Raw genomic sequence first — 26,516 nt, forward strand, 5'->3', positions numbered from 1 at the left:
AATTGCATACATAGCTGTCAGAACAGCTTTAAACATCGGTATTCCATGTTTCAAAGCTTCTACATGGTCTGCGAGGATGCTGACAAAGGTTTTGAAAACTAGCCAAATGCATTTGCATAACTTGTCAAGGCTTCCGTAATTGCATACATAGCGGTCAGAACAGCTTTAAACATCGGTATTCCATGTTTCAAAGCTTCTACATAGTCTGCAAGGATGCTGACAAAGGTTTTGAAAACTAGCCAAATGCATTTGCTTGAAAATGTCTACAGTTCACGGGGGCCTATCCATGCTTCCACATACGAGTTTACCAGGGCAATTGTAATTACAACATTTGACAACATTTATGTCTTTTTTTTATTTTGATGAATGTCTCTATGCCCTGTCCCAAAGCTACCAGAGAGAAAAGGTATCTTTAACAAGAGAGATGCAAACCCAAAAAAAGCCGAAACCGGAAACCAAAACAAGTGGAATTTTTTACTTTTTTTGGGTGGTGCTGATTGCTCATCGACTCATGTGCTCCTGCACCAATTTGGGGAGAGAGGATAAGTGTCTTTTGCAGAGAGGCGACAATGGAATTATAAAACACTTTATTTTAGATTGCAAAGCATACAAACACATCCAAGTCATGTACATAAGTATTTTGGCAGCAACATATTTTCACGATTTAATCACCAAGGAGAAGGTGGTGATAATGGGAGAGTTCATTATTAATTTAGACAGTAGAAGATCAACACTTCACAAAGCAAAAACAGCAGGGTCTGCTAGCCCATAGGCCAGCTTTGGACTTGTGGATGTTAAAAACCTTCTATTCTATTCTATTCTATTCCTTCAACCATCTTGAGGATCATCAAACATCTCCACAACAATCTGCAATCTTTTAAAAGAAATAAGAATATTACTGTACAACAGTTTTACAGTGGTGTGTAGTCATTCAACAGTTGGACACTTTAATTTTATGGCTCTAACGCTTCATTATATAGCTCTATGCTGTCATTTAAAAGTTCGTACAGTTACTTTCTACAGTGGAATGCAATCATAGACTCAAGTCTGTGCTCCACGAGGATGCATCTTCTGTGCTGGTACCCTCGTTCCCGTAGTGGGATGGCATGGGGATGCGGGTGCAGTATTGAAACGTATCCTGTCATGCTATGAGATGACTATGTTTTGGAAATTTCTTCACAACAGGATGACCACTCTTTGGTAGGAATATTTTTTGGCAGAGCTATAGATGCAGCTAAACTTTTTGGGTGGATGGTGAAGGTATGGCCAGATATGGATCTGCCATATATTTGTTTCCTTCATAGGGTTTCTTTCTGCTATCCTTTGGTTCAGCAGATGATAGTGCATTTGTCTGGAACAACTGCCAGTGGTTTTTTGCAAGCTCTGGGCTAATTTTATGTCCTTGGGAGCCCTCCTTTGATCCTAATTCTGTTTCTTTCTCAAAGATGCCTTTTTGGATTCTTTTTTCACAACCTCCTCGGACTTTGTCTGTAGAATGGCCAAAATGATACCCCTATTTTTTTTAACAGTTGTCACCAACCGTCCCCTAAAAAATGGCCCAAAAGTACCCCCATACCGGAAACACATCCCATCATCCCTTACCATCCCCATCCCTGAAACTCGATGGAACATAGATTTAAGTGTAATAACAACGTACATTTCTTACCATTTCAGCAATCAAAAACTGCCATGGCATGCAACTAAAGAAAGAAAATTTACAGTTGTTGAATCACTGCATACTACTGTGGAATGAAATCATATCCCTGTTGAATGGCTGCAGTTACCCTTTTCGTCAATGGGCAATTATATGACTCTACAGCTGTAGGAGAGCAAATAAAGCATAAATGTGTAGAATGAACAAAATCATAATTGCGTACAGTTGTAAACTGAAACAATGCATACATCAAATGAGAACATGCAGTCACACAATTTCCCGTTACTGAAAAGGGTAAGAAATGTATGTTGTCGCTACACTTTCATTTATGTGTTGTAGCCTTTGGGCCCTTTGTCATAATGAAAGTGTTGAACAACGAAACACAAATTTCTATTTTTTATTGCTGCTAATACACACACACACACACACACTGCCCTCCCTGTCTCCAAAATGTGATGGAACATAGTTTAAGGGTTTCTTTATTAATTGTGTTAAATATTTTTAATGCAGTATCATTGAATAACAGGAATTTAAATGGTTCCCAAATTACAGCTTTCGTAATTACCTTACCATTCCTCCTTGCTCTAGAGTTTATTTTTGTGAAAGCTTTAAGTGAAAATTTTGAATCAAGGTGTCCATTTATGTTTTAATCATTCAGGTGCAAAATACACAATCTTTACCACAAATATGAGATTCACTCCTTCACCAGATTTGTTTGTATCTCTGTACCTGAATTAGGTCGATTTTGGTTCTAATCCTAGTTCTGATTCTCCCTGGGAACGTCCCATGTTCTTCAGAATAATCATGTTCTTTCAAGAAACATATCACAAACACTGTTGGTAATTCTATGATGAACCTATGGTAGAATTAGGTGGAACTTGCTAAGATTTTAGTTTAGTCTAGTTTAAACTAACACAACCTATTTGCAACCCCAACCCATCTTTTCCCCCCTCTGCATCCAATTCCTTTTCTTGCCCTTCCATCCTCCAAACCTAACCCAACCATTTCCATACCCATATCTATTCTATTTTTATAATTTGTGCATAAATTTTTTCAGGACAACTGGTTCTGAGGCTTCCAGAAAACTCGGCATTTCTCATACTCGTTCCCATTCCCATATAGATTAAGAGATTCACAAAATCACTGTGCTTAAGTGCTCATTCCAGCAATTTTTTAAATTAGTAAAGACTTTAAAAAGATCATAGATATCGTGGAAAAAGATATCTGTTGGCAATATAAATTTGATTGCCTTCCCATTGACAATAGCTGGGAAACTAGTTGCCGCAACCTAGGACCAACCGACATATATTATACAAAATATCTGTTAGATGAACTATTTTCGTAGAGGTTGGTAATAACTTCGGAAGGGCACATATAATTCAGAAACCAACATGGATCAACATAATTTAAGAATCCATTATTCCATATGCCTAACTATTGTCTGAAACTTTAGAGACCAAACCTGTAAACCAGGATAAATCTGATCACTGATGAGCCAAATGAAAGTAACATCATTTTATGCATAACATAAAGAAAGGAAATAGAAGTAACAAAATAAACAGAAATTTTTCCTTGCTAAGATATATAACATTGAAATAGTTAAATACATGTTGGACAAAATCTTCCCCATCAACAAGAGTTGTAAGGTATTATTCTTAAAAGCAAGAGGAATGATAAACGTTAATTGCCTATAAAAAATTGCTAGAAAAGCATGAGATGAAAAGTCCCTTTAATAACATCGAAACAGTTTTCAACAAAATGTCGATGTTTTGTTGAGAAGCAGCAAAGTTCTTGACTTTCCCCCAATCCCATATCCCTGCCACTGTCAGCCAAAATGAACGATAGCTCTTATAAGAAGAAGAGATCTGTGCACTGCTTGAGGGTATCTGCAGGACTTGTCACTGCACCACAAAAGTAAATATTGGATACCAATTTAGCAAAACAAAATGAAAAAGAATCAATCAGATCCAAAGATACTTTAGTAAAAAGAAACGTGTGTAAGATCATGAAGTGAATGCTTAAATGAGGAAAAATAAAATTATATTTGAATCACAGTAGGTAAGCATTGACATGGAAGAAAAGTTAACAGGAATAAAAGGATACCATAGATCACGCTAGGTAAGCATTGATATGTTTACCAAGCATACAAGGGCTGGAATATAGATATAAGCTTGTTTGATAATGCTAAAGGAAACAGCAGTGAAACAATGCATGGTACTGGATGGTAAACATATCTGAATAGATAAGGTGGCTGCCATTCTTATTAGGAAAAGCTGTTAAACCAAAACCTGGGCATATGGCCTCAAATGTAACTTTTCCACATGCAGACGTGGTCTAACTACAATGCTTCAATGAATGTAAAAAAAAATATAAATTTTCTTAATTTCAATTTTCAATAAAGTAAACCTCTTTAAAGAATTGTGACGACATTAGACCAGATCTAGCTCAAGTCCAACCAGATCCAGAATTTTTGGCCACACCAGATTCGTAAGGTTTATTCCAGATTTTTCAGTTCATGTAGAAATTTTACCTTTGGCTTTTTTTAATTTTTAATGCTAGATTTCCCAAAAAAATTATCCTCCTGAACAAGGCAGATTTTTCTAACCTGGTTGCTATGCTTTAAAAAAAAACACTTTATTTTAGATTGCAAAGCATACAAACACATCCAAGTCACCATATATTCCACCATAAGAAACTAACCTGTATGACCCACTGTCTTTTCTGATTCAAAGATTTCATGGTCATTTCCCCCCTGTTAAATCAATAGAAATAATGATTTCAGATGTAAGAGAAAAAATTAAAGTAGTACTGGTCATAGATATTCCATTCCATAACTTAGATAGATTGCATTCTCATCAACCTATATATTTATTTTCTATATAATTGCTGCAACTACTATTACAGTGCAAGAATTGTTTTTATATAATAATCACCCAATTTCCCATAGTCCCAAGAGCCATACCTTGTAGGTTTTGTCCCCAAAGAAATGGATCTCATTAAAAAAATTCTCTACATATCTCAAGCAGTACGTTTTATCCCAGCCCTGAGGAAAAACCTGTAAAGCAAATTCCAATCATCTAAGACTTTCAAATGCATGAGTTTTTACTTTTTAGCAGTAGTAAATTGTCATTCTTCCTGAGGACACTTTTGAGAATCATACAGGCCAAATACTCACATCAAAACTAATTTGTCCTCCAATGGAATAGGTTAGTTTTAAATGTGCAAATTTGTTACGAAGCACTTCAACCATTTTCATGCGTATGCCGTGAATCTGCAATGGAACAATAATCCCACAAAATAACTATAAATAATCATGCCCATTGTATTGAATTTTTGGTAAAGGTGTTTAAACCATTATAGTAATTTTTAAGCAAGGCTTTTGTATTTCAATGTACCTTATCATACTGCTCAAATTCATCTCTTTCTTCTCGACTACAGTTTCTCCCAATAGGTGACACATTCAGCATCCCACTTCTGAACTCTATGAACGTCCCCCTAAGAAGATAAGTAGGACAACAATTAAATACACAAGTTCTTAAGCCATGAGATATATCTGAAGATAATGCTCTGAGCTCACCTTTTTATAGGGATATCCAAGTCAGCAATGTAATGAAGAGTAAAATTAATGAACTCCTGCAAATATTTCATACATGGAATTATTATAAAGAAACGTTTATAAACCAGAAAAAATGCATTTGCAAGTAATGCAAAACAAGTTTTACCTTCAGCTTTTCCTCCCCAAGGAATTCTTTAAAGCTCTGCAGGAATCACATTAGAAACTCTGCCAGTTACATTCAAGAATAACTAAAACCCAAAAGTTATGAACACACTGAATAAGTAAATATCTAATTTTAATGAGATCTAGTTATGTACAGTTTCAGTATCAATTGAGAACTTTTTTAAAAACCTAGAACAGTAAATAGAAAAGGTTGGGTTTTCATGCATAATAAACGTATATGCCAACCACATACAATGAAGGCATAAAAAATAACTGCTATTACAGAGACAGAAAGTGCATGGGTTGGGGGGCATCAATATTTTTAAGAAGCAGTTATAAGATAAAGGAAAAATAGAACTTGCCACTAAATAATCCTGATACAAACCTTGTGAACATGTATAAACTAGAGCTACATACACTCGTAGAGATGGAAAATAATTGTCATAACAGAAGAGTGAATGGATCTGCAAACAGTGTGTATCGGTAAACTGAATTTGGAACAAGACAATTACTAGAGTACTTTTGATTTTTTAAGCCTTTTTCAGATCCCTACACTATAAAATTTGAAGAAAATGTTCTATGCAGGCTGGCGGTAAATGACTAACTATTTACATTCTACCTGCTGGATACACTTGTAATGAGTTAATGATGGAAACGGACACAATTCTTCATGTATAATAAAGAGTACTACAGTAATGATACATATTCTGTGATATTTAACAGCAATTGAATCTCTCTGTGAAAAGCACCAATATATGAAGCTCCATTCACAATAGAACATTTTCATAGACTGTACATATAACTAGAGGTTCCAAGGCCTTGAAAACTGATTTGCTTCTTTCAGTATACAGATAACTTCTAATAAGCAAGGAAAAATTGCATGAGTATTATTAAGAGAATTACAACAATTTTTTGAACATGCAGAACATGTGCAATATAATATCTTTAATAGGCCATGCATGGAAAATATATTGTTTCTTAAATAACTTTCTTTGTTCTAACATAAGGAAACTGCCCTTGAAACAATTCAAACTTACACTTGGTTGGAAAATAGATGTTCAATTTACAAAGCAATAGGAGGATAGTTAAATAAATAACTAGTCGTTCCTGCCTGTCTAAGAATAACAGGGAAGGTCACCAATATATCAAGTAATGTTGTGAGAGCACAGAAACATGCTAAACCATGCATATATAACATGAGAAAAGACACAGTAACAGTAGCTTACATCCCGCTTCAAGTAACTTGAGGATGTTTAGGTTCAATTCCTCCTAAGATAAAAAGAAAATAATAAATTGTCAATATTACAATTCAATAATATCTATTGCCAACAAGAATGGGTTTCAATGCAAAGGTTGAAAGGATTCTAAGCAGCAATGCACAAAGACACGTCCCTGGGATTTTTCCAGGCATCCCCATCTGCGTCACATTTCAGGGATGTGGGGATGCCTTAGAAATGTCCCCGGGGCCATCCCCAGGTCCTTCGCTAGACCATAAACATTCCAAAAATGACCAGGCAGAGTTTTGACCCAAAAAACAAAAATAAAATGAAAATAAAAGGAGTGGGGGACTTAAAAGCTCATTAAAAAAAATGTTTCTACTCTTAGAAGATAGAAAATTTGTGATTTTGTTTGTTCTCGAGTCTTTTCTAATTTCTTTGAAATGTGTATTGTAGTGAGAATTTTTTCTAAACACCTGTAAGTGTAAAGCTTTCAAGTATTGTCACTACCTGAACATCAGAGGTTACTATCTGTTTGAATGGTTTAATTCCAGGAACATATCAAACTCCTAAACAAGGGGGTATTACCATAGTAGCAGAAATCACCAACTTATCCCAATGAATCACCATTGCCAACCCCACTCCTGCCAATTATATCTTTTAAAAGGTCACAATTTTTTTATTTAACCAATCAACATGATTTTTGACTGGTTTAAACTTTTTGGGCAAATTTTTTTAAGGAAAAACAAAGATTTTTTGGTCAAAAAAAATAAGAGTTTCTAGATGATTTTTATGATTTCTGCAGCAATTTTTTTCTTAATACTAACCCTAACCCAAACCCAATTTTTTTTCTGATTAATTGAAAAATACCAATGTTCCACGGGGACATGTCTCCCCCAAAAATCATTGAGTTTCCGAGACGGAGACGTCCCTTCGACGAGGAGACATGTCTAGGATGTTTCTCCACCGCACCTCCACCTCTGCCACGACTCTCCACCAAAAAGGAGACATTTCTTGCATTGCTAGAGCCGGGAGAGACGTCTCTCAAGGAAGAGATGCCATGGGGAGACACGTGCACGTCTTTAGGATGCCTAGACATTCCTCGATGGGGCAAGAAACGCCCAGACCTCTCCCATGGCGTAAAAGTGAAAAGTCTATTTTTTAAACAAAAAAAACAATAAAAAAACACAAAAAACCTAACCCTAAAATGACTAAAGCTCTGACATTTAGTCTCATTTCAGCCATTTGCAACCACAAAAAGGTTAAAAACATTTGATTTACTGAGCTTGGAAACCACAAAATTGAGGAAGCAAGAGGTGGACAATGGACTGCAAGTTTGAATCAGCAAGCTTGGAAGAGGATTAGAGGAAGCTTCTTCATTCTTGCTGCAAGATTTAAGGTAGGCATTTGCTCATTGATCAAAATTTTTAAATTTCTGATTCAAGAATCAAATTGCAGGCATTAGAAACAAAGAAATTTAGGAAAAAACACTTAGAAACTGAAAAATTGTTGTTTGCCTGAAGTTGAAGATAATTATCACTATTAACCATTATAATTATACCTATTAGAAACATTTCTTTGAAAAAAAAAATTGTTTGCTTGAAAAATTTCTGAATTTTTCTTTAACATTGTTTGTTGTAGCATCATTATCACTGTCACAATGAGCTCTAACACCACGAGTGAGGATGAGGAGGTTGAGATTCATAGTGAAAATGAATCATCTAATGAACCTACCATAGAAAGAGTGGGGGGTCAGACAAGTCAAACTGAAACAAGTTCTGTTGGGAGTGGAAATTTCAGCTGCCCTTCTGAAATCTTCAAAAAATGGGTAAAGGGTCCCTTTGATCCAAAATAACCCTTAAAACAATTTGCATCTAAGGTACTAGCATAGCCTAGGACAGCTAGGGGCACTAGAAAGTGAAAGTGCAACATGTGCAATCTTGAACGGTTTGGCAGCATTACTAGAACTAATGCTCACTTCCTTCTTGTCTGAAGCAAAGGTGTGGAAGTATGCAAAAAGGTGCATAAAAACTTGAAGTATAGGGATGAAATGTTAAAATTATGGGCTTGTAATGAAGATGAAGTACCTACGTCATGTACTTTGCAAAATAGGAATAGGGCTGATAAGATTTCTGCAGTTTCTCCTTCTACTTTGCAAACTCAAAGGCCACCAATTCCATCCAATTCAAGGGTAGCAAAGGCTAGGGGAAAATGTAAGATGACTAGTCCATCTTCACAACCATTGTCTGATTTATTTAATGTGCAAGCAAAAGATGAGGCAGATGATGATTCCACGTGGCCCGCTCTCCTTATTATAAGGAATCTATGGCAAAGATAATAAGGGCAAGACCATCATATGTGCACCTGGTGAGACTAAATTGAGGACAACAATCTTGGATCAAAACTATTCCAAGATTAATATTTTGATGGAGAAGATGAAGAGAACCTAGGTCACAAGTGGTTGTAGCATGGTCATGGATGGGTGGATAGACATTAAGCATCATCCACTCATCAATATCATGGTTACATCTATAGCGGGCCCTTATTTCCTTAGGGATATTGATTGTTCAAGGCATAGCAAGGATGCTCATTTTCAATTCCAAATCCTCAAGGATGCTATAGAGGAGGTTAGGCCACAAAATGTGGTGCAGATAGTGACAAATGCGGCCCATGTGTGTAGAGCAGCAGGGAAGATGATTGAGGCAGCCTATATACATATTTGGTGGACTCCTTGTGGTGTGCATGCCATGAATAATGCACTCAAGGACATGGGTAAAATCCAGTGGATCAAATCAATTGTTAGTGATGCTAGAGATGTGCAGATGTTTATCTGCAACCACCATACTTCGCATGCACTCTTTAGGACCTTCTCTAAGAAGGAATTCCTAAAATCTGTAGAGACTCGGTATGCATCATACTTTATTCTCTTGGAGAGTGTGCTTGAGTTACAAAAGCAATTGCAATTAATGGTTATGACAACATAATGGAATAGGTGGCCTGAGTCAAAGACACAATAGGGGTTGAGGGTGACGGAGGTGGTGAAGAATGATCTCTTTTGGGCTAATGCCAAATATATTGTCTCCATCATTTCTCCAGTCTTCACAATTATTAGATTTGGGGATTCTAATGCACCTTCCCTTAGAGAGGTGTATGAGTGCGTTGATTCTATGCTTGGTCAAATGAAGGTTGTTGTGCGAGAGAAGGACCCTACATTGCAATTCTACAATGAGCATATTCAGTCGATCATTCATAGTAGATGGGAGAAGCTCAACACTCCCTTCCACATGGCTGCCTATGCATTGAACCCGAAGTGGTATGTGCAAAGGCCAGGCACAATTACACCTATAGGGGATCCTGAGGTGAAAGACCAATTCCTTAATGTAGTTGACAAAATGTATGTTCCTACAAAGGCTAGCCAAATTCATGCCGAGTGGACAAAATTTGCCACTCTATGGGGATATTCAGAGGCAGCGAAAATAGATCTCGAGATTATGTCACAAGAGGACCCCAAGTTGTGGTGGACTATGCATGGGCCTAAATCTTTGATAACTACTCTAGCCATTCGTTTATTGTCCTAGGTTTCTAGTTCTTCAGCTACTGAAAGAAATTGGTCTGCTTATATCTTCATCCACTCCATTAAGAGGAATAGGGTTACTTCTAGGAGGGCAGAGAAGCTTGTGGCGGTACATAGTGTGTTGCATCTCATTAACCACAACACATCTACTTACAAGGAGAGTCCAACAACTAGATGGGATGTAGAGCCAGAAGAGCCAGCACAGATTGATGATGATGCTACAAAGACAGGTTTGGTTGGTATCGGTATAGATGAGCTTGAGAATGTGGGGTCCAATAGTTCTAGTGATGAGGACATTGAGGAGTTTGGCGAGGAGCTTGGGGATGATTAGAGTCATTAGACTCTACTAGTGCTATTTAGTATTTTGTTTTTGAAGTTTGAAGTTTGAACATTGTTGAATCTTGATAACTTGATCAGTTGATTGTAATTTTGATGAACATTGGATCGTGATTAAGATGATTATGAAATGAAATTTTTTGAAAATTCTTGTTCCAATGTCTATATTTGATATTTTGACATTTGTCATTTGAATACTAGACTAGTTATTATGTTATACATCTTTATCTTTTTAAAACTAATTTTTCAAGCACTATATGTATTATGTCAGAAATGCTCCCTTGCCGCCCCCCTGCCACCATCCCCCCGACTTTCCCAAACTCAGGCACCAAGTACCCCTATCCCCCAAGGAAACATCCCCAAACCCCATGGAACTATGAAAAATACTTTATCTTTTCATTTGCAAATTTACTTCTGAACATATTTTTGCTTCTAAGTTAAACAATGCAAAGGACAATCTGATAATGCCTATATTGCAGCTCTTTGAAGTGTAGTTTACTGTTTTTGCATGAAGATAGGCAACCTGTGTCATCAATACTGGTTACCTTTCTTTTATCAATGCAAATTCTCTCCTCATCAGCCATTGAACATTGTTGTTGAAGTTCTACTAATTGTGTGTTGACTCTCATGTGAATTCCAATTCAACTCTATTGTTACATAATGTGGTTCCGAATATGATGAATGACTTATAATATGAATAGTTTAAATTTCCTAGTTGTAAATCTCTGCAAGTACTCGCGAGCTCAAGTTTGCGGTGTTGACGTGTGTTTTGTGACCGCGCACAACACAAAATAAAGATTTCCAATGGTCACTTTACCCTCTCTTGATCAAAGTTCAATTGTATGTTAAGATTGTGACAAGTTCAAACAATTGACTCCAAGGTTCCGATTATGCAATGGACGTGACTCAGTTGGCTTGATGTGATATGCTGGTAATCCAAGGGGGACTTACGCACACTTAAAGAAGATTTTGCAATTTTTAATTTTCAAGGATATTCTCGAATGATTTGGCTAAGAAAGGCTCTTTTTTTAGGATTTTTGGTTGAATAGTGTTGAAAGTAAATGAGGAAGGGTTTAGGAAAGCTATGCTAAAATCTAAGAACAAAGGAGACAATGATTGCTTAAGCAAAATCAACCACACTTTGCTTCGCCAACTTCGTACAACTACGCAAAGGTGGTGCAATCTTCAAAGGTTGTGCAAGAAATTTTCATAACACCAATGAACACCATCAAAGAATAATGTTCATCGGATGATCGAAGTTAAACTTTCACATAAAATGGCTCAGACTAACCTTACATTGTTGATAACAATCAGCTGGCAACAAAAGGTGTGAGCAAAAGATTTCACTCTAAACAATATCATCGATCTCGTTCATCTAAATGCTTGAAATGAATATAAGTGAGGAAAGCAAGACCATGCAAGCTATGAAATAGGACAAGTATACACCATCAAAGAACAATGTATTAAAGTTTACTACTTTAGTAGCTTATCGCAACAATCTCAAAACAATCTCTCCTCCCTTTACAAATGAGGGGATCACCCCTTTATATAGGCCTCCATCCTTGATTACATGCAAACCTGTTGACGTGTATTTTGTACACAATCAAACACAAAATAAAATACCCAAGGGTACCTTATCCTCTCTTGAATAAAGCCTCTGATTGTTGAAGATGTCGCGAAAAGGATCAATTAGGATGACTCCAAGGTTCTTTGATGTAGGGTCTCTACGTGTGGATAAGCACCAGTGGTCGTTGTGAATGCTGTTTCATCAAGGGGCCTTACGTTTCCGTACAGGAACAAGATTTCCTAAAACTAACAAGTTCTCAAAAAGGATCAAAAGATAAGGTTTGCAAGAGATGAATTCTAATCTAATCCTAGGAATGACTCAATGTAGGCTAGACTTGGTAAGATTCTACCAATTTCAGTATTGCCAAGGAATAACAACTCTACTGAAGTTGATGCGATCTTCTAAGGTGACTAATGATTTTTCAATTCATCAAGAATCATAGACACTACCATAAATGTACATATCAATAGTTCAATAATGACTGAAGGTTTAAGCAATCCAAATATCTCCAGTTGACCACACAACGCGTCCTTACAATCAACAAGAAGCTAGTGGTTTGGAACGTGAATCTCACCAAAGATCAAGCTCAACACTTAGTCCTTCAAATTCAAATACTACTTCGACCAAGAATGATTTAAGAAAATAAGCAACCATGAAAGTAGCCACAAGAATTGCAATAAAACACCATAACTTCAATATTTTATTGATCTCAAAGCCAAAAATAGACAACAATTGCTTAAAATTCTTTCTTCAAAACTCAATCTTGCTACAAGATAACTTTCTTCTCTCCAAAAGCTCTAATTCTATTCTGCTATTCTCTATCTATATTCTAATTTTCTAATGACAAAATGAAAATGAATGAGGGTATATATAGCATCCTCAATTACAATGAATGCCCCAGATCAAAAGAAGATCAACGGCTGAGATTCTAACACCTAAACCCTAATTAGGGTTTATTACAAAAAGTTCCCCTTTTATTGAACAATATTAAATGCATAGCCAAATATTTAATTGGCACAAAAATCTAGGAAACATAGACCAATGATAATTAAGGTGCCACATCATCTATAACAATCTCTCTTCTAGAACCTTGTTCCCTTTCCAATGCTCCTTCTTAGCATATGCAACGAATCTAGACACAATTCCTTCAATCTCAGCAATAGGAATCTCTGGAAGATTCCTCATTCGTTCCTCCAAGTGGATGACCTGATCAAAAGCCTTGAGAAGAGCTGCATCCCATCCAGGCTCGAGTTCCTTGATTTTCTCAATCAGGAGCATAGTAGCGAACATTTGATCTCTTTGCTCATCTGTGATAACATTCTCATCTCTGCAAAAGATGACCTTGACCTTCTCCTCCAACTCATGAAGATTCACATCTGTCTCATCTTCAATCCTTCTGCCAAGAATAGAACATAACACCTCAAACACCTTGTCCTGAATTGGATGGATGACCTCCTCAACTTGATTGCATTTGGTACTAATGTCTTCGAAAAGAACTTCCTTCATCTGAAGTAGAGTTGACCACTGGAGTAAATTATGAGCTCCTCCATCCATTATCTTTTCCTGTGCTAAGATCTTCCTTGGTGTTTGCCTGATTACTTGCAGAACAGGAATGATAACATCTCTAGTGTGGGCAAAGGCGGCTACTGTTATCATTAGGTTGTGAATGATCTCAAGGACCTGGATAGCTCGATGGGTAGTCTGCATCATTCTTGTTGCGAACTCAATGGCAACGGTATGGGATTTGTCAATCCAAGAGCTCATAAGCTGGACCAAGCTCTTAACTCTTTCTGCCTCACCAACTGATTCAAGGGGAAGTGCTTGCACAGGAGATACTGCTGGATCCTGACGTCCCAAAGGCTGGTTAAGATGGCTAAAGTAGCCTCTCCAAGCACCGACCTCTCGCTCAAGCTTTCTATTCTTTTCCATTTCTTCTTTAAGCTTGTCTTTAAGTGCCTCAAATGAATTAGTTGCCTCATCCAGTGTCTGCTCGGCTGTGAGTGGACCAAGTTCAAATGTTTCTACATCATACTCTTCTGCAAGGATTTCACCTTCGTACTTGTCCACTGCCGGTGTAGCTATCTGCAACTTCCTGGACCCTGTCTCATCTCTGATCATCTTGGACATTTTGGTGGCCTTCTTCCTTTCTGTTACTCCTTGAGAATTTCCAACAAGGCTTTCTAAATCAATCACATTACTTCGTCTTCGATCACAATCACCCTTGTTAGCTTCTCCTTTAACCAATCTGGAATGGCGGACCTTGTCTCTCTGACTTGTATCTCTTTAGGCACTAATCCCTCTTCTCGGAGAGGAGATGTCACTTCATCATCATTCTTGTCTTCATGTAGCTCATTGACTTGGGGAGATTGACTTGATGAACATTGAGGTGTTTGCCTTTCTTCATGTTTATCATTCTAGACCATTGATTCCATAGATTCCTCAACTTCAAGTACCCTCTTCTCTTGTCCTTGACTTGTCCTTTTTTCATGTCGAGAAGATGTGCCAGATGAGTGATCTCGATGGGCCTCTTGCTTCTTCTTGGAGGGTTCCCTTTTCTCAGGTCTTTCTTTCCTCTTCACGCTTCTAGGATGAGGATTGCCTTCACTTACGCATCTAGGGTGAGGATTGCCTTCACTTGTGCTCCTAGGATGAGGATTGCCTTCGCTTGTGCTTGCTCCTCCTTCCCCTGGCCTTTCCTCCAAAGTAAAAGTCATAGGCATGTTCTGTTCTCTCAACTTTTGATGTTGCACATCAACCCATCTGTGAGTACAAGACAAAACTGGAGCCATCAAAGCTTTTAAGTCAAAAACCTCAGGTTCATTCCAATCTATCTTTACTGCTTTGTCTTCTCAGTCATAAGATGATTGGAGATGTCTGCCACTGTCCTGAGCTTGATCAGCCACTCTGTAAACTTTGCATTTCCAGATGAGATCTAAAGGCAACCTGGAATGCATCTTTCTTTTCACTTCTAAATCATCTGAGAGATTCATCAAAAAGTCCTCTATCTGAAATTCGTGCTTGTACTTTCTACCAACTGTTTCTTCTATATATCCATAAGGATTCTCAAGGCAAAGAATGAAAATGAATATAAGGCCAACTCTTTCTCTGCATCATCCATGGCTAGAGCATTAGGACATACCTCAACTGAATTCCCTAGTATGATAGGCACAGGAATTCCATTTCCATGCCTGTGTCTGAATGCCTTCGCATAGGCCGCCAACTGCCTGGTTACCTCTAGTAACACTATTCTGTCTGTCGGATATCTTGGGAACATATATGGAGGTGAAGGACACCCATGAACTCTAATATATGTAAACTTCTGGAATTGGATAAACCAAGCACCATACCTCTTTGCAAGCTCTTGTGCATCTTGAGATATCTGATTGTGAATCCCACCTTGCAATGTCCTGGTGATGTTCATCGTGAAGGTATCATTAACTAACTTGTAGTTACTTCCAGGTGGATGATGCAAATGAACGTAAGATTCACAAACTCTGACTTCCCCGGGTACTCTTCCGATCACTCCTCTGTGAGGTAGTCCTGCATATTCAAAACTCCTGATCAAGGCATATATGATGTACGAGCTCATGTGGAATGATTTGGTAGCCTTCAGTCTTCTCAACTGCACGTCCAAGCAATGGCTAATAATTCTAGCCCAATGAATTGTCCCTTTTCCTTGAACTATCACTTGGATGAAGTAGAACATCCACTTCTCAAAATAGAAGGCTTGAGGAGCCCCTGTAACTCGATTGAGTAAAGTTATCAAATCTCTGTACTCCTCCTGGAAGTCGATCCTATGTGGTGTGTTGGGAATCTTGCTCAGGCGAGGACGACTTTTAAGTAACCAATTCTTATTGATGATGCTCAAGCAAGTGTCTGGATCATCTTCGTACATGGATCTAGCTCCTTCCAAGCTTTTGTAAATCATATCTTTATGTTCTGGCAGATGAAGAGCTTCACTGATAGCCTCCTTTGAAAGGTAAGCCAGAGTGTTTCCTTCCTTGGACACGATTGATCTTGATTGTGGGTCATAATGGCGGGCACACTCGATCATCAGCTCATGACACTGGACTGCTGGAGGGAAGCCGGCCGCCTTGATAATGCCACTTTCAATTATTCTCCTTGCGATAGGTGATGGCTTTCCAATATAAGGGACTTCTCGAAACTTCTTCACACTGAAGTTTCCCAAGTTGGTATCTCCAATGTTGCTCCATTTTGACACGATCTTGGTCTCCAATTCTTCATTCCTTTGATCTTCCTTCATGAGAGCTGGTCGACTAGTGGATGCTCCCGCCTTTGGGGTTGCCATCTTGACACCTACACAACATTTCATAATGAGTAATATATCTTGCAATGTAAACATATAGACTAGATTTTAAGTTTTAAATTTAGGAAACTTCATGATAAATCTTTGAATTATCATTTCCTAAATATAACTATGCAATTTGAAATTCAAAATTTCAAAATTGAGACTAGGATATATCTCGCCATACCTCCACTTGAGAATTAACTCTAAAAAACGATGCAAAATAAGGAAATTCGCTAGAAAAAGGTAGATCGAAGTCTTTTAGCAAAATGCGCCTCCCTTTTATCCTCACGAGCCTCAACTCCACTACCTTTAGTCCTCAACGCCTTGAGGAAAATTCGGTCCACCTCTAGCCTCTAACAAAGTTCGCTCCAACTTAGATCAGATTTCGCACTCCTTCTTGTTCTTCCAAATCGCACTTTGAATGAATGGATGAATGACGGATTAACATCGCTCAAAATTCCTCTCTTATATAGGCGCTCACCATTGCAATTTCCCATAGGCCGACTTGGAAAATAGGCCAAAAATAAATAAAAATTTAATAAAAGAGGCCGACTTTATAAAAAGTATTAAAATGATACCCCAAGCGCTCTATTTTTAAATTTTAATAATAATTAATTTTAAATGCCTTTATAATTAAAAATTTTGATTTTTTAAGGCTTCAAAAATTAATTATTAAATGATATGCGCTTTTATTAAATGTCAATTTAATTAAAAAAATTTCAAGGTTTTGGCGAATTTGACATTTAATATGAGTTTTTTGAAGTAAGTGTTCAAGCATGGGAAAATAATGGACATCAATAACATCGCTCTGGTCCCTTGGAGAGGGACAGGAGCGATCATGCACTTTAGACCTTGCATTCCTCGTTTTTTACGTTCAAAATCTCACCTTTGGCGTCCAAAGTGGCAGTTTTGTTTGGAATTTTGAGTTTAATCCGTGTGATCTTTGGAAGGAGTGTTCCTTAAAGCATTTTCGCCTTGGTCCCTTGGAGAGGGACAGGAGCAACTTCACCTTTTGTCCTTGGTCCTTGTCTTCCAAATCGCCAATTCATGTGGTGGGGTAAGCAATGATCCTTATTCGTCCCTTCAATGCATGTTCAACTCGTTTTTCTAAGGCAAAATTGACCCTCTCAAGATTTTTGCCCTGGTCCTCCAGTGAAGGACAGGTGCGATTTTCATATTTGAGCCTAAGACTGTCGATTCTTGGGGGCAATTTCTTGTTCATCATCTTTCGAAAGGCATTTCTCATCTTGTATCGCCTTGTCTTGGCGTGGCTTTGAAGGAAAATTGTTGATTTCATGAAAATCGCCCTGGTCCTCCAGTGAAGGACAGGAGCGATTTTTAGTTCATAGCACAAATTCTTAACCACATCAATATCTAATTACCTTCAAGGCGTAAAACATCATTCCTTATTCCATCTTGAGTCTTGGAAACGAAAGTAGCATTCCAAAATTAGGCATATTTGAAGATTTCGCTCTGGTCCCTTGGTGAGGGACAGGAGCGCCCTAGCCAATTTTCATCAAGTTTTGTGGTCCTCGCAACTTCATTCTTCCTTGAAGCATTTTTAAATATCACCCCAATCTTATGTCTTGATCTGGATTCGTCCAAATTTGGGGAGGAAGACTTGATAGTGTGTTTTTCGCCCTAGTCCCTTGGTGAGGGACAGGAGCGCCTTGGCCATTATGAGCTCACTTGTGTTTTGCTAACTTTCAAAATTATCTTCAATGGATCGATTACGCCTTCCTCCATTCATCTCAGACTTGAAACTTGCTTTACCTTTGCCAAAAATTTGTCTTGTGAGAAAATCGCTCTGGTCCCTTGGAGAGGGACAGGAGCATCCTTTGAAAATCGCTCTGGTCCCTTGGTGAGGGACAGGAGCGCCTATTGCAACTTGGGTTGATTCTCTTCATTGTGGCCTATTCAAGTTATATTCAACGGGCAAAACATATTTCTCTCAACCTCTTCAAATAGCGAAATCACTTAAATCTTGTGAGGATAATGCAAATTCGGAATTCAAGCTCCGGTCCTTCAGTGAGGGACAGGAGCGCCTTTTGTCCTCAAGGCCAAATCATTACAATTTTCATCTCAAATTTCCTTTGCTGGGGAAGATACCATCTTTTTGCAAGCTATGAACAAGAGCCCAAATCCTGTAAAGGTCCAAAAAGGTGCATACAAAGAAAATCACTCTGGTCCCTGGGTGAGGGACAGGAGCGAATTCATCTTGCTAGACAAAAAGTTCAACCTTTCATCGCTTTTGACTAAGTCTGGGTGTTCTATCATGTTGATTTCATCCATCATTGTATCCTTGGCGCTTCAATTTGACCAATCAAGGCCAAGAATGACCTAAGTAAACCATTTCGCCTTGGTCCTTCAGTGAAGGATAGGAGCGCCTTTTCTTTAAACCTTCAAAATTTATCATTTTCGAGTCTTCAAAATCTTCAAAATCTTCAATTTACGTCCAATTATATCCCCTGGCGACCCTGCATAAAACAATTAAAGGAAGTTAGAGACAGATATGCATTAAATATCATTTTCGCCTTGGTCCCTGGGAGAGGGACAGGAGCGATTTCACCTCTATAAGCCAAAATATCCAAAATTTAGGTCTTCAGTCACTTGACAAGGCACAATTAGGTCATCTTCAAGGCCAGGAATCGGTTATCAAGCCTTCAAAAATTTGGTCAAAATTTACCCAGACAAAAATGCACAATTCCATCATTAAAATGCTAACACTTAGACAAAATTTGAATTTGCCCTCAAAATCCTAACTGGACCCATCCTGAGACATACCTGACTTTCTGACAGGCTCATCCTATTTCAAAAATTTGCAATCTTCGGGAGGATGCTTAATAATCTTTCAAAATTTGACTGGACTCGGCTTGAAAATATCCAAAAGAAACCCCTAAGGCTTGACCCTAGTCCAGACAACTCACTCACTTACTCAAAACCCTAAAAGCAGAGAGAAGAACAGGCAAAACAAAAGCAAAAAAGAGGGGGTCCCCATTTGTATGGGGCGATGTGTGAAATGGTCACAACAAAACCCTAATTAGGGTTTGACCCAAAATATTCCACACACATGATGCAACAAGGTGGGAATAAACATTAGATGCCCATCATGCCCACTTACAATAAATTCCTGCCTGCTAAAAATGGTGTCCATTGTGCATTAAATGCACCATTATCTATCAAGTTCGCCCATAATGTCATAAATGCTCCACCATGCAAGAATCGTCATAATGCCATAAATGCTCCATCATTTCCTAAATATGACGGTTACATTAAAAAGATGCTCCACTACTTCAGCATGTGTTGACTCAGCTGCCACTTGGTCAAATATTCTTGCCATGAACGTGCCACCATGTCATGCAGTCAAAAGATTCTCGTCCAGAAATGGACGAGAATTATCTCGCTCATTAATGGAAAATGCGATGAATTTGGCAATGATGGCCTCCAATTCTCCTACGGAGATACTTGGCACATTCTCCATCTAAAATTTCAACAAGGAAATTTCCTGTTCGCACTTGGAGAAAAACTTCTCCCAATCTGTCACCGTTTGCTGAGTCCTCTGCATTGTGCTGGAGAACAAGGAAACATTTTCTAGATGTACCTTGGAAAATAAACCGGTCCCTCAGGAAGTCAACCGCCAATTCCTTCTCAGTCAATCTTCTGGCAAATAACGCCTCAATTGCATTAAGAACTTCTCCTTGTACTTTCCTGACTGAGTCCTTAAAAGAAGTAGACTTGTTGTTGAATCTCTCAAAAGGTCCCTTTCCAGTGTAAACGGCATAAAACCACCGCAGGAAGTCATAAACATCATTCTCTTGGACAACTTTCCCATCAATCGACATCTGCTTGGGAATTTTCATTAAGGCTCTGACCCACGAAATAGTTAAGTCCTGGTAAATGTGCAAATCCTCCCATGAATTATCCGCAACTTCTAACTTGTTCAAGATAGAAAGGATTCTAGAATGAGCATGAGCCAAGTCATCAATAAACTTTCCAGCTGAAGTGAAAACATATTCTACCCACTCCTTAGAGCATTGAGCTCTTTTCCTTACTTTTTTACCATCAACAAATTCCTTAAGAACAGAGGAGGGAAGGACAAAAAATGGATCTTCCTCTCTGAGTGGATGTTTAAAACTCCGCACATACTCACATAAGACCTCATTTTCGCCCTTCAGCCTCTTAATCTTTTCTTTCATCTTCTTTAATTTCTCCTTCATGGCCAAGGAAGATTCTTCAAAATCTTCCACTACTTGTGTCGTGGATGCACGCCCCAAATTGACTTCCCTGATCATATATTCATCGAGCGTGATCCCACTTTTGTCTTAGTCTACTACAGGCTCAGCCAAGTGCAATGTTCTAGATCCAGACTCATTCCTTGTAATCTTTGAAAACTTCCTAGCTGCCTTCTTCTTAGCTGGTTTGTCCATTTTACCCAGAAGTCTTTCCAATTCTTGCATGGGATCCATTTCCTCTTCCATCTCTCTTTTCATTCTTTCCTTGAGCCAATCAGGAGCAGCCGGTGGTTAATCCTGAACTTCCATGTGCACTTGCTCCTATGAAACTTCCTCCATGTCTTCGAGAATTGTATTAATGAGACCATCCTGGTCTTGCTATTCTAGGCTAGGAGGAAGTTGCTGCCTTTGAACTGCCGACTAAACTGGTCTGTGAGAAGCACTGGCGCTAAGCATATCTTGTGTTGGTGCCTTATCAAAAATATTTCCTGAGGCTGACTTCTTGGAGCTTCTTGTGCAAACATCTCAACTTCCTATACATTGGAGGAACTGGCTAGCGATTGTGCTTCCTCCACTCTTGACCTTTTCTGCTGAGGCTCCTCTAGTTGGGCTCCTATTGGACCTCAGGTTGGGCATCTTTCCTCTTCCTTGTTCTTGACTTCTTAGGAATATTCTTTTCTTTACTGTTCTCAACTCTTTCCTGCTGGATTTCTCCCTCTTCAGCTTGGGCTTGTGATGACCCCTCTATGGCTTCACCATGGGAATCCATATTTTCCATTAATTGGTAGCTTAGGCGAACATTTCCTTCCCTCAGTGTCCTGATGTGTTGATCAATCCACTGCCTGGTGTATTTTAAAACTAGTCTAGCTAAGACATCCAATCATCAATTTCTGGCTCCAACCAATTCGAAGCCTGGATGGGTCTATCCTTCAACTTTTCAAATTCTGATTGAACCACATCCGGATCTTCCTTCACTTGATCTGGCACCTAAATAATTTCACCAATTCTGACCATGTCAAGGGGCAATGTGGAAAACATTTTTTTTCCTGATCTCAAGATCGTCCTTAGCATTAGCCCAAAAGTCTTCCAAGTGAAATTTGTGTTTGAATTTCATTCTAGCAACCATCCTAATTTTATTATATGGATCAAAGTAAGATTTGATCCTATGCAATGTCAAGTGATAAAATGCCAACACTTCAATGGACTTTTCAGCCGCCACCAATATCAAACACATTTCCACATAGTCGCCAAGGACAATAGGGAATTCAATGGACAACTTCCCCTTCCTCTTTTGAATCTTGTTGTAGGCGATCAACTACCTAGTGAGATCCAACGACACCATTTTGTCCATTGGATACCTTGGTAGCTTGTGCAGCTAAAAGGAAAACCCTTGGATTCGAATGTAAGTAAACTTTGGAAATTGAATGTACCAGGCCCCAAATTTTTGTATCAGTGCTCTGGCTTCTGGCGACAACCTCGTTTGGAGTTCACCTTGCAATAATCTGGTTAAGTACATTGTGAAAGCATCATTCACCAACTTGAAAGAATCAGTGTTGTACAAGTGCAACTGGGGATAGCATTCGTGGACTTTCAACTGTCTTGGCCCACATCCCATGGGCCCTTTTCCTGGCATGCTATCAAAGTTACCCGTCCTTGCCAGCAAATAAATCACATACGAGCTCATGTAAAGGATCGGGTCTACTTCTGCTTCAAATTCTTCAGTTGCTCATTCAGGTAGTGGATAATCTATCTTGCCCAATCTACCATCCCATTGGCATTCATAATTTCGCAAATGAAGAAGAACATCCAAGTTTCAAATGTTAAGGCATGCGGACATCCCATAATCCTATTCAACATCATCACTAGGTCAACATACTCTTGCTTTAAGTCAAAATTGGTGACTTGCTTGGGCATTTTTGTGATGAGGCCTTGACTTCACCATCCAAGTTTTGTTAATAATCTTGGCACATCTTTCAACACTAGCCTCATATATTGTTGTCGCCCTATCCTTGGTTTTGTATGTCATATAATGATACGCCGGAATTCCAAATGTCTCACCAATTGCTTTCGCGGGCAGGTTGGCTAGAAGCTTGCCATCTGATGTTAAAATTGCCCTTCTTTCAGGATTATAATGCTTTGCACATTCTAAGATCAACTCTAGGCATTGGACGGCTAGAGGGAAACCACCAACTGAGACGATTCCACTCTTATTAAATTTGACAGTAGTGGGTGATGGAGCACGTCCAGCTATTCCGAAAATCCTGTTCTTGAAAGCTCCAGTTGGAAAGTTCCCAAGTTGGTATCGCTGATTTCCTTCCACGTAGGAATAATCATGGATTCTAGAAGGAATCCTTTCATCTCGTTCTTAATTTGCGTTGTTAGGAAGTAGTCGTAGCCTTTCTAGATTTCGCCATTCCTACAAAACAAAATAAATTAACATAAAAAATCATTGAAAGGAATTAGATTAAATGGTGGAGAAGAAATTCTAGCATGTAAATTTCCAATGTGGAATAAAATAGAACCTCTGCGAACAAGAACTTCTGGAAAATAAATAAATTCTTCGAATTTGATTTTTCTCCACCTCTCCAACTTCAAATTTCTCCAAAACTTGCGTGAGAAATGAATTGTGATTCATCGTTTAAATAGAATTTCTCTACCACATTGCTAAGTTGGCGAGAGGTTAAACTTAGCAGCTGCATTTAAAAATGTGTCATACTTTCCTTGACAACTCGCCATGCAAACGGATCTTGACATTATCGTTGAGTTCAAAAATGGAAATTTCCAAAATTCCTTAAAAGTCATGTGTCATAAATTCGGAATATTCCCTTTTGCATGTTGTCAACTCGTTGATTGTGAAAATCTTTCCATTTCGAATTCAGAAGGATATTTTGAAAGATTTTCCTTTCAACTTAGAATTTTTAAAAATTTATCCATCTAGAAAGAAATCCTATTTGTCTGGATTTTGGAGAGAGAAAATTCCTGAAGAGAAAAAAATTTGTGAAGATTTTTTTGTGTTTTTGAATTCATCTTGTTCGGAGGGAGATTTTTTATCAATTTGCCACTTTTCCTAGTTTTAGGAATTTTTTCCATTTTGAGCTCCAAAATTCAAGAGAGAAAATTCTTCTTGAACAATTTTTTCTCTTGTGCCTTGGAATTCTTTATCTTTGAATTTTGTCCTTGGGCGAATTTTTTATTATGGACGAATTTTGTTTGGGAAGGAAAATTCTTTCCTTACAACATTCTAGCGCTCTACCTCCCTACTGGGCGCCAAAACCACCTTGAGGATTTTAAACTTTGCATAGAATTCCTCCTTCACCTTCATTCAGCGCTCCTCACTCAAACTGGGCACCAAAAACACATGCTACAGGAATTTGGACTTTGGGGGAAAATTCCACCACAAGGCCATTTTGGCGCTATGCATCCATACCTAGACGCTAAAGTCACATGGTGAAGGAATTTTGTTTGGGGGGAGAACATCCTCCACGCCCCTCATTTGGCACCCATCCTTCTTGCTTGAGCGCTAGAATCACATGATGCAGGATTTTGACCTTGGAAGGAAAATTCCTTCCTTACCCCTTTCTAGGGCTCTACACTCATCCATGGGCACTGAATCCATGGTGTGTAGGAATTTGGGTTGGAGGAAAATTCCTCTGCATCCCCTATTTGGCCCCCACCCTCCATGCTTGGGTGCTAAAACCATGTAGTGGAGGAATTTTTCACATTTCTTGGAATTCCTTCATGAGCTCACTTTAGCACCTAACCTATTCCCGGAATGCCTTTTCCATGGGGTGAAGGATTCTTGCTTGATTTTCTTCCACACAGCCATTTTTCACTTTTCTTGATTGGGATGGCATTTTTGGATTTTGAAGCGGATTTCTTTTGCCTTACAAGATTTTTCATGCCTTTCCACTTCAGGAAATAAATCCACACTTAGCCACTTCTCTAACCACTTGTCTGCTTTTTCAACTTTCCGGATTTAGCCATGGATTTTCAAGAAGGTTATGTCTTCAATGTCAGGACCTTTGCCTATGATGGACCTGCCAAAAATAGGCTTACTAAAAAAGTAAGTACTTAAAAACGTCAAAATTAGGGAGACTAGGATAGGATGACACTTACTAAAAATAGTAAATTTGATTTTTGGCAAAAGTAAAGACAATCCGGGAGGCAGTGGAACTTTCTAATTGCTCAAAATTCGCTCAAATCTCACTGGTAGTTTCCTTGAAGGGTCCTGATTTCATTGCAACACTCAGTTTTTCCAAAACACTGAGGAAAAGACCTCAAATCTAAGTCTGAAGGGCAAAACCCTACAATAAACCAAACAAGCTCCAAACTTGGCCAAATTTACTCAAACGACTTGTAGACTTGATCATATTCACCTAAAACACTTGCAAACCAAGGAGACCGAAGAGACTGTTGCGAAAAGACCCAAAGAACCAAAACCAAAAGACCAAGAGGGCCTAAAAAGTAAGGGGTCCCCATTTGAAATGGGGTGACGTGTGATTGAGTCACAACATGTGGCAACTAACTCGCCGTATTACTTGGCCCCAACTAATTTTAAAAATTACAGCCAGATATTCTGAATAGTATGCCAAACTGGTAGGTTTAATCACAAAAAAAGGGAGATTTGGGGCAAAAAACTTGTCTGGCATAAGGTGGGTTTTGTGACAATTTTTTCACATTTCGTCTTTTAAAGGTTTCTTTTTGGTCAACGTTTTTCTGCAAAGGTGTTGAATGAAATTTCCAGAGGCGCTTAAGTGTTGAGCAAAGTTCATTTGTAAGCTGAGCTTCTGAGGCTTTGGTTTGGTTGACTAGTAAAATCAAGGCTCTGAGGCTACAGCATGGGTTGCAGGTCGTGGCTCTGTAAAATAGTAAAATCAGTATATATTCATATATGTGTTCATTGTAAGGCCTTAGTAGCATTTTGAATTAGTGTATCAGTATATATTAGTCTGTTGTACAAGTCAGACCCATCAAATCTATGCAATGATTTGCATTATGGGGATGATTTAATTACATAGTTATGAATGTCATGATGGTAGTATGCCTGGCAAGTTTTAGTGTCCAAGTGGCAATACATATTCCTATGAAATAGACAATATTACAACATACATAACACAGAAGAAGAAGAAGAAGAAGAAGAAGAAGCAGAAGAAAATTGAATTGATGTTAATTCTATCATTATTTCACAAATCCATTCCTGGGAAGCAATAAACTTACCTGATTACCAATCAAATTGCCATCTTTATAAGCAACAAGACCATTTTCTGAGAAGACATAATCGTAATCAGTAATAACTGCAAGTAGCAAGATCCAAAGAATCACCAAATAAATCATGTTGAGCAGTTATTTTTTTAGGGCAGAAAAATTATAGAGAAATTAGATTCTAAAATTCATCTTGGTTGACACAGTCACGATGAAGAGTATTTATCCATTTAAGGGTCAAGTGCAAATTCAATAAGATAAAGCATAAACAAACTATTGTGAACAGAAAACTCTAATTAGCAAACAAGTATAATCTCTTTTATAATAACAGTAAATATTTTCTTAGTCCTTGACTATATACAAATGGAAGTCCATCCATTGAAAATCTCATTGCATTTAGGTACTGTTGTTTTATTGAGAGTAAAGAATCTTAACCTCTATTTAATGAGCATTGTTAGATCCATGTAACAAAATATCTAATGTTCAAAGTCCTATTGTAGCTTGTGTTCTTGCCAAATGCACATGTAGACTAGCTCACAAGAAACATTGGCCTCTTAAATTGGATACTTTTGTACCTTTTTACATAGCAATTGATATATTTCACATTTGAAGATTTGTTAATCTGGTTATAGATAAACCATGGACATTCATAACCACAAAATCCCAAGAATACTTAGTAATCTGCATAGCTTTAGTTCATGAGCATT

General features: G+C 38.2%; 1 protein-coding gene across 1 annotated transcript in view; it reads right to left on the bottom strand.

The window, feature by feature from the left end:
• Positions 1-3,209: 3,209 nt before the first annotated feature.
• LOC131030479 (phosphomannomutase) overlaps positions 3,210-26,516 on the bottom strand; it is a 107,280-nt gene continuing 83,973 nt past the window's right edge. The window contains exons 5-12 of the mRNA XM_057961323.2: positions 25,825-25,901; positions 5,377-5,412; positions 5,232-5,287; positions 5,050-5,149; positions 4,830-4,925; positions 4,617-4,709; positions 4,355-4,406; positions 3,210-3,555 (exon numbers count right to left, since the gene is read on the bottom strand). Coding sequence (XP_057817306.1) covers positions 3,503-3,555; positions 4,355-4,406; positions 4,617-4,709; positions 4,830-4,925; positions 5,050-5,149; positions 5,232-5,287; positions 5,377-5,412; positions 25,825-25,901 — 563 coding nt within the window. The 3' untranslated portion in view covers positions 3,210-3,502. The remainder of the gene's footprint in view (positions 3,556-4,354; positions 4,407-4,616; positions 4,710-4,829; positions 4,926-5,049; positions 5,150-5,231; positions 5,288-5,376; positions 5,413-25,824; positions 25,902-26,516) is intronic.

Source organism: Cryptomeria japonica, chromosome 4, assembly GCF_030272615.1.
Source record: "Cryptomeria japonica chromosome 4, Sugi_1.0, whole genome shotgun sequence".
Taxonomy (NCBI): domain Eukaryota; kingdom Viridiplantae; phylum Streptophyta; class Pinopsida; order Cupressales; family Cupressaceae; genus Cryptomeria; species Cryptomeria japonica.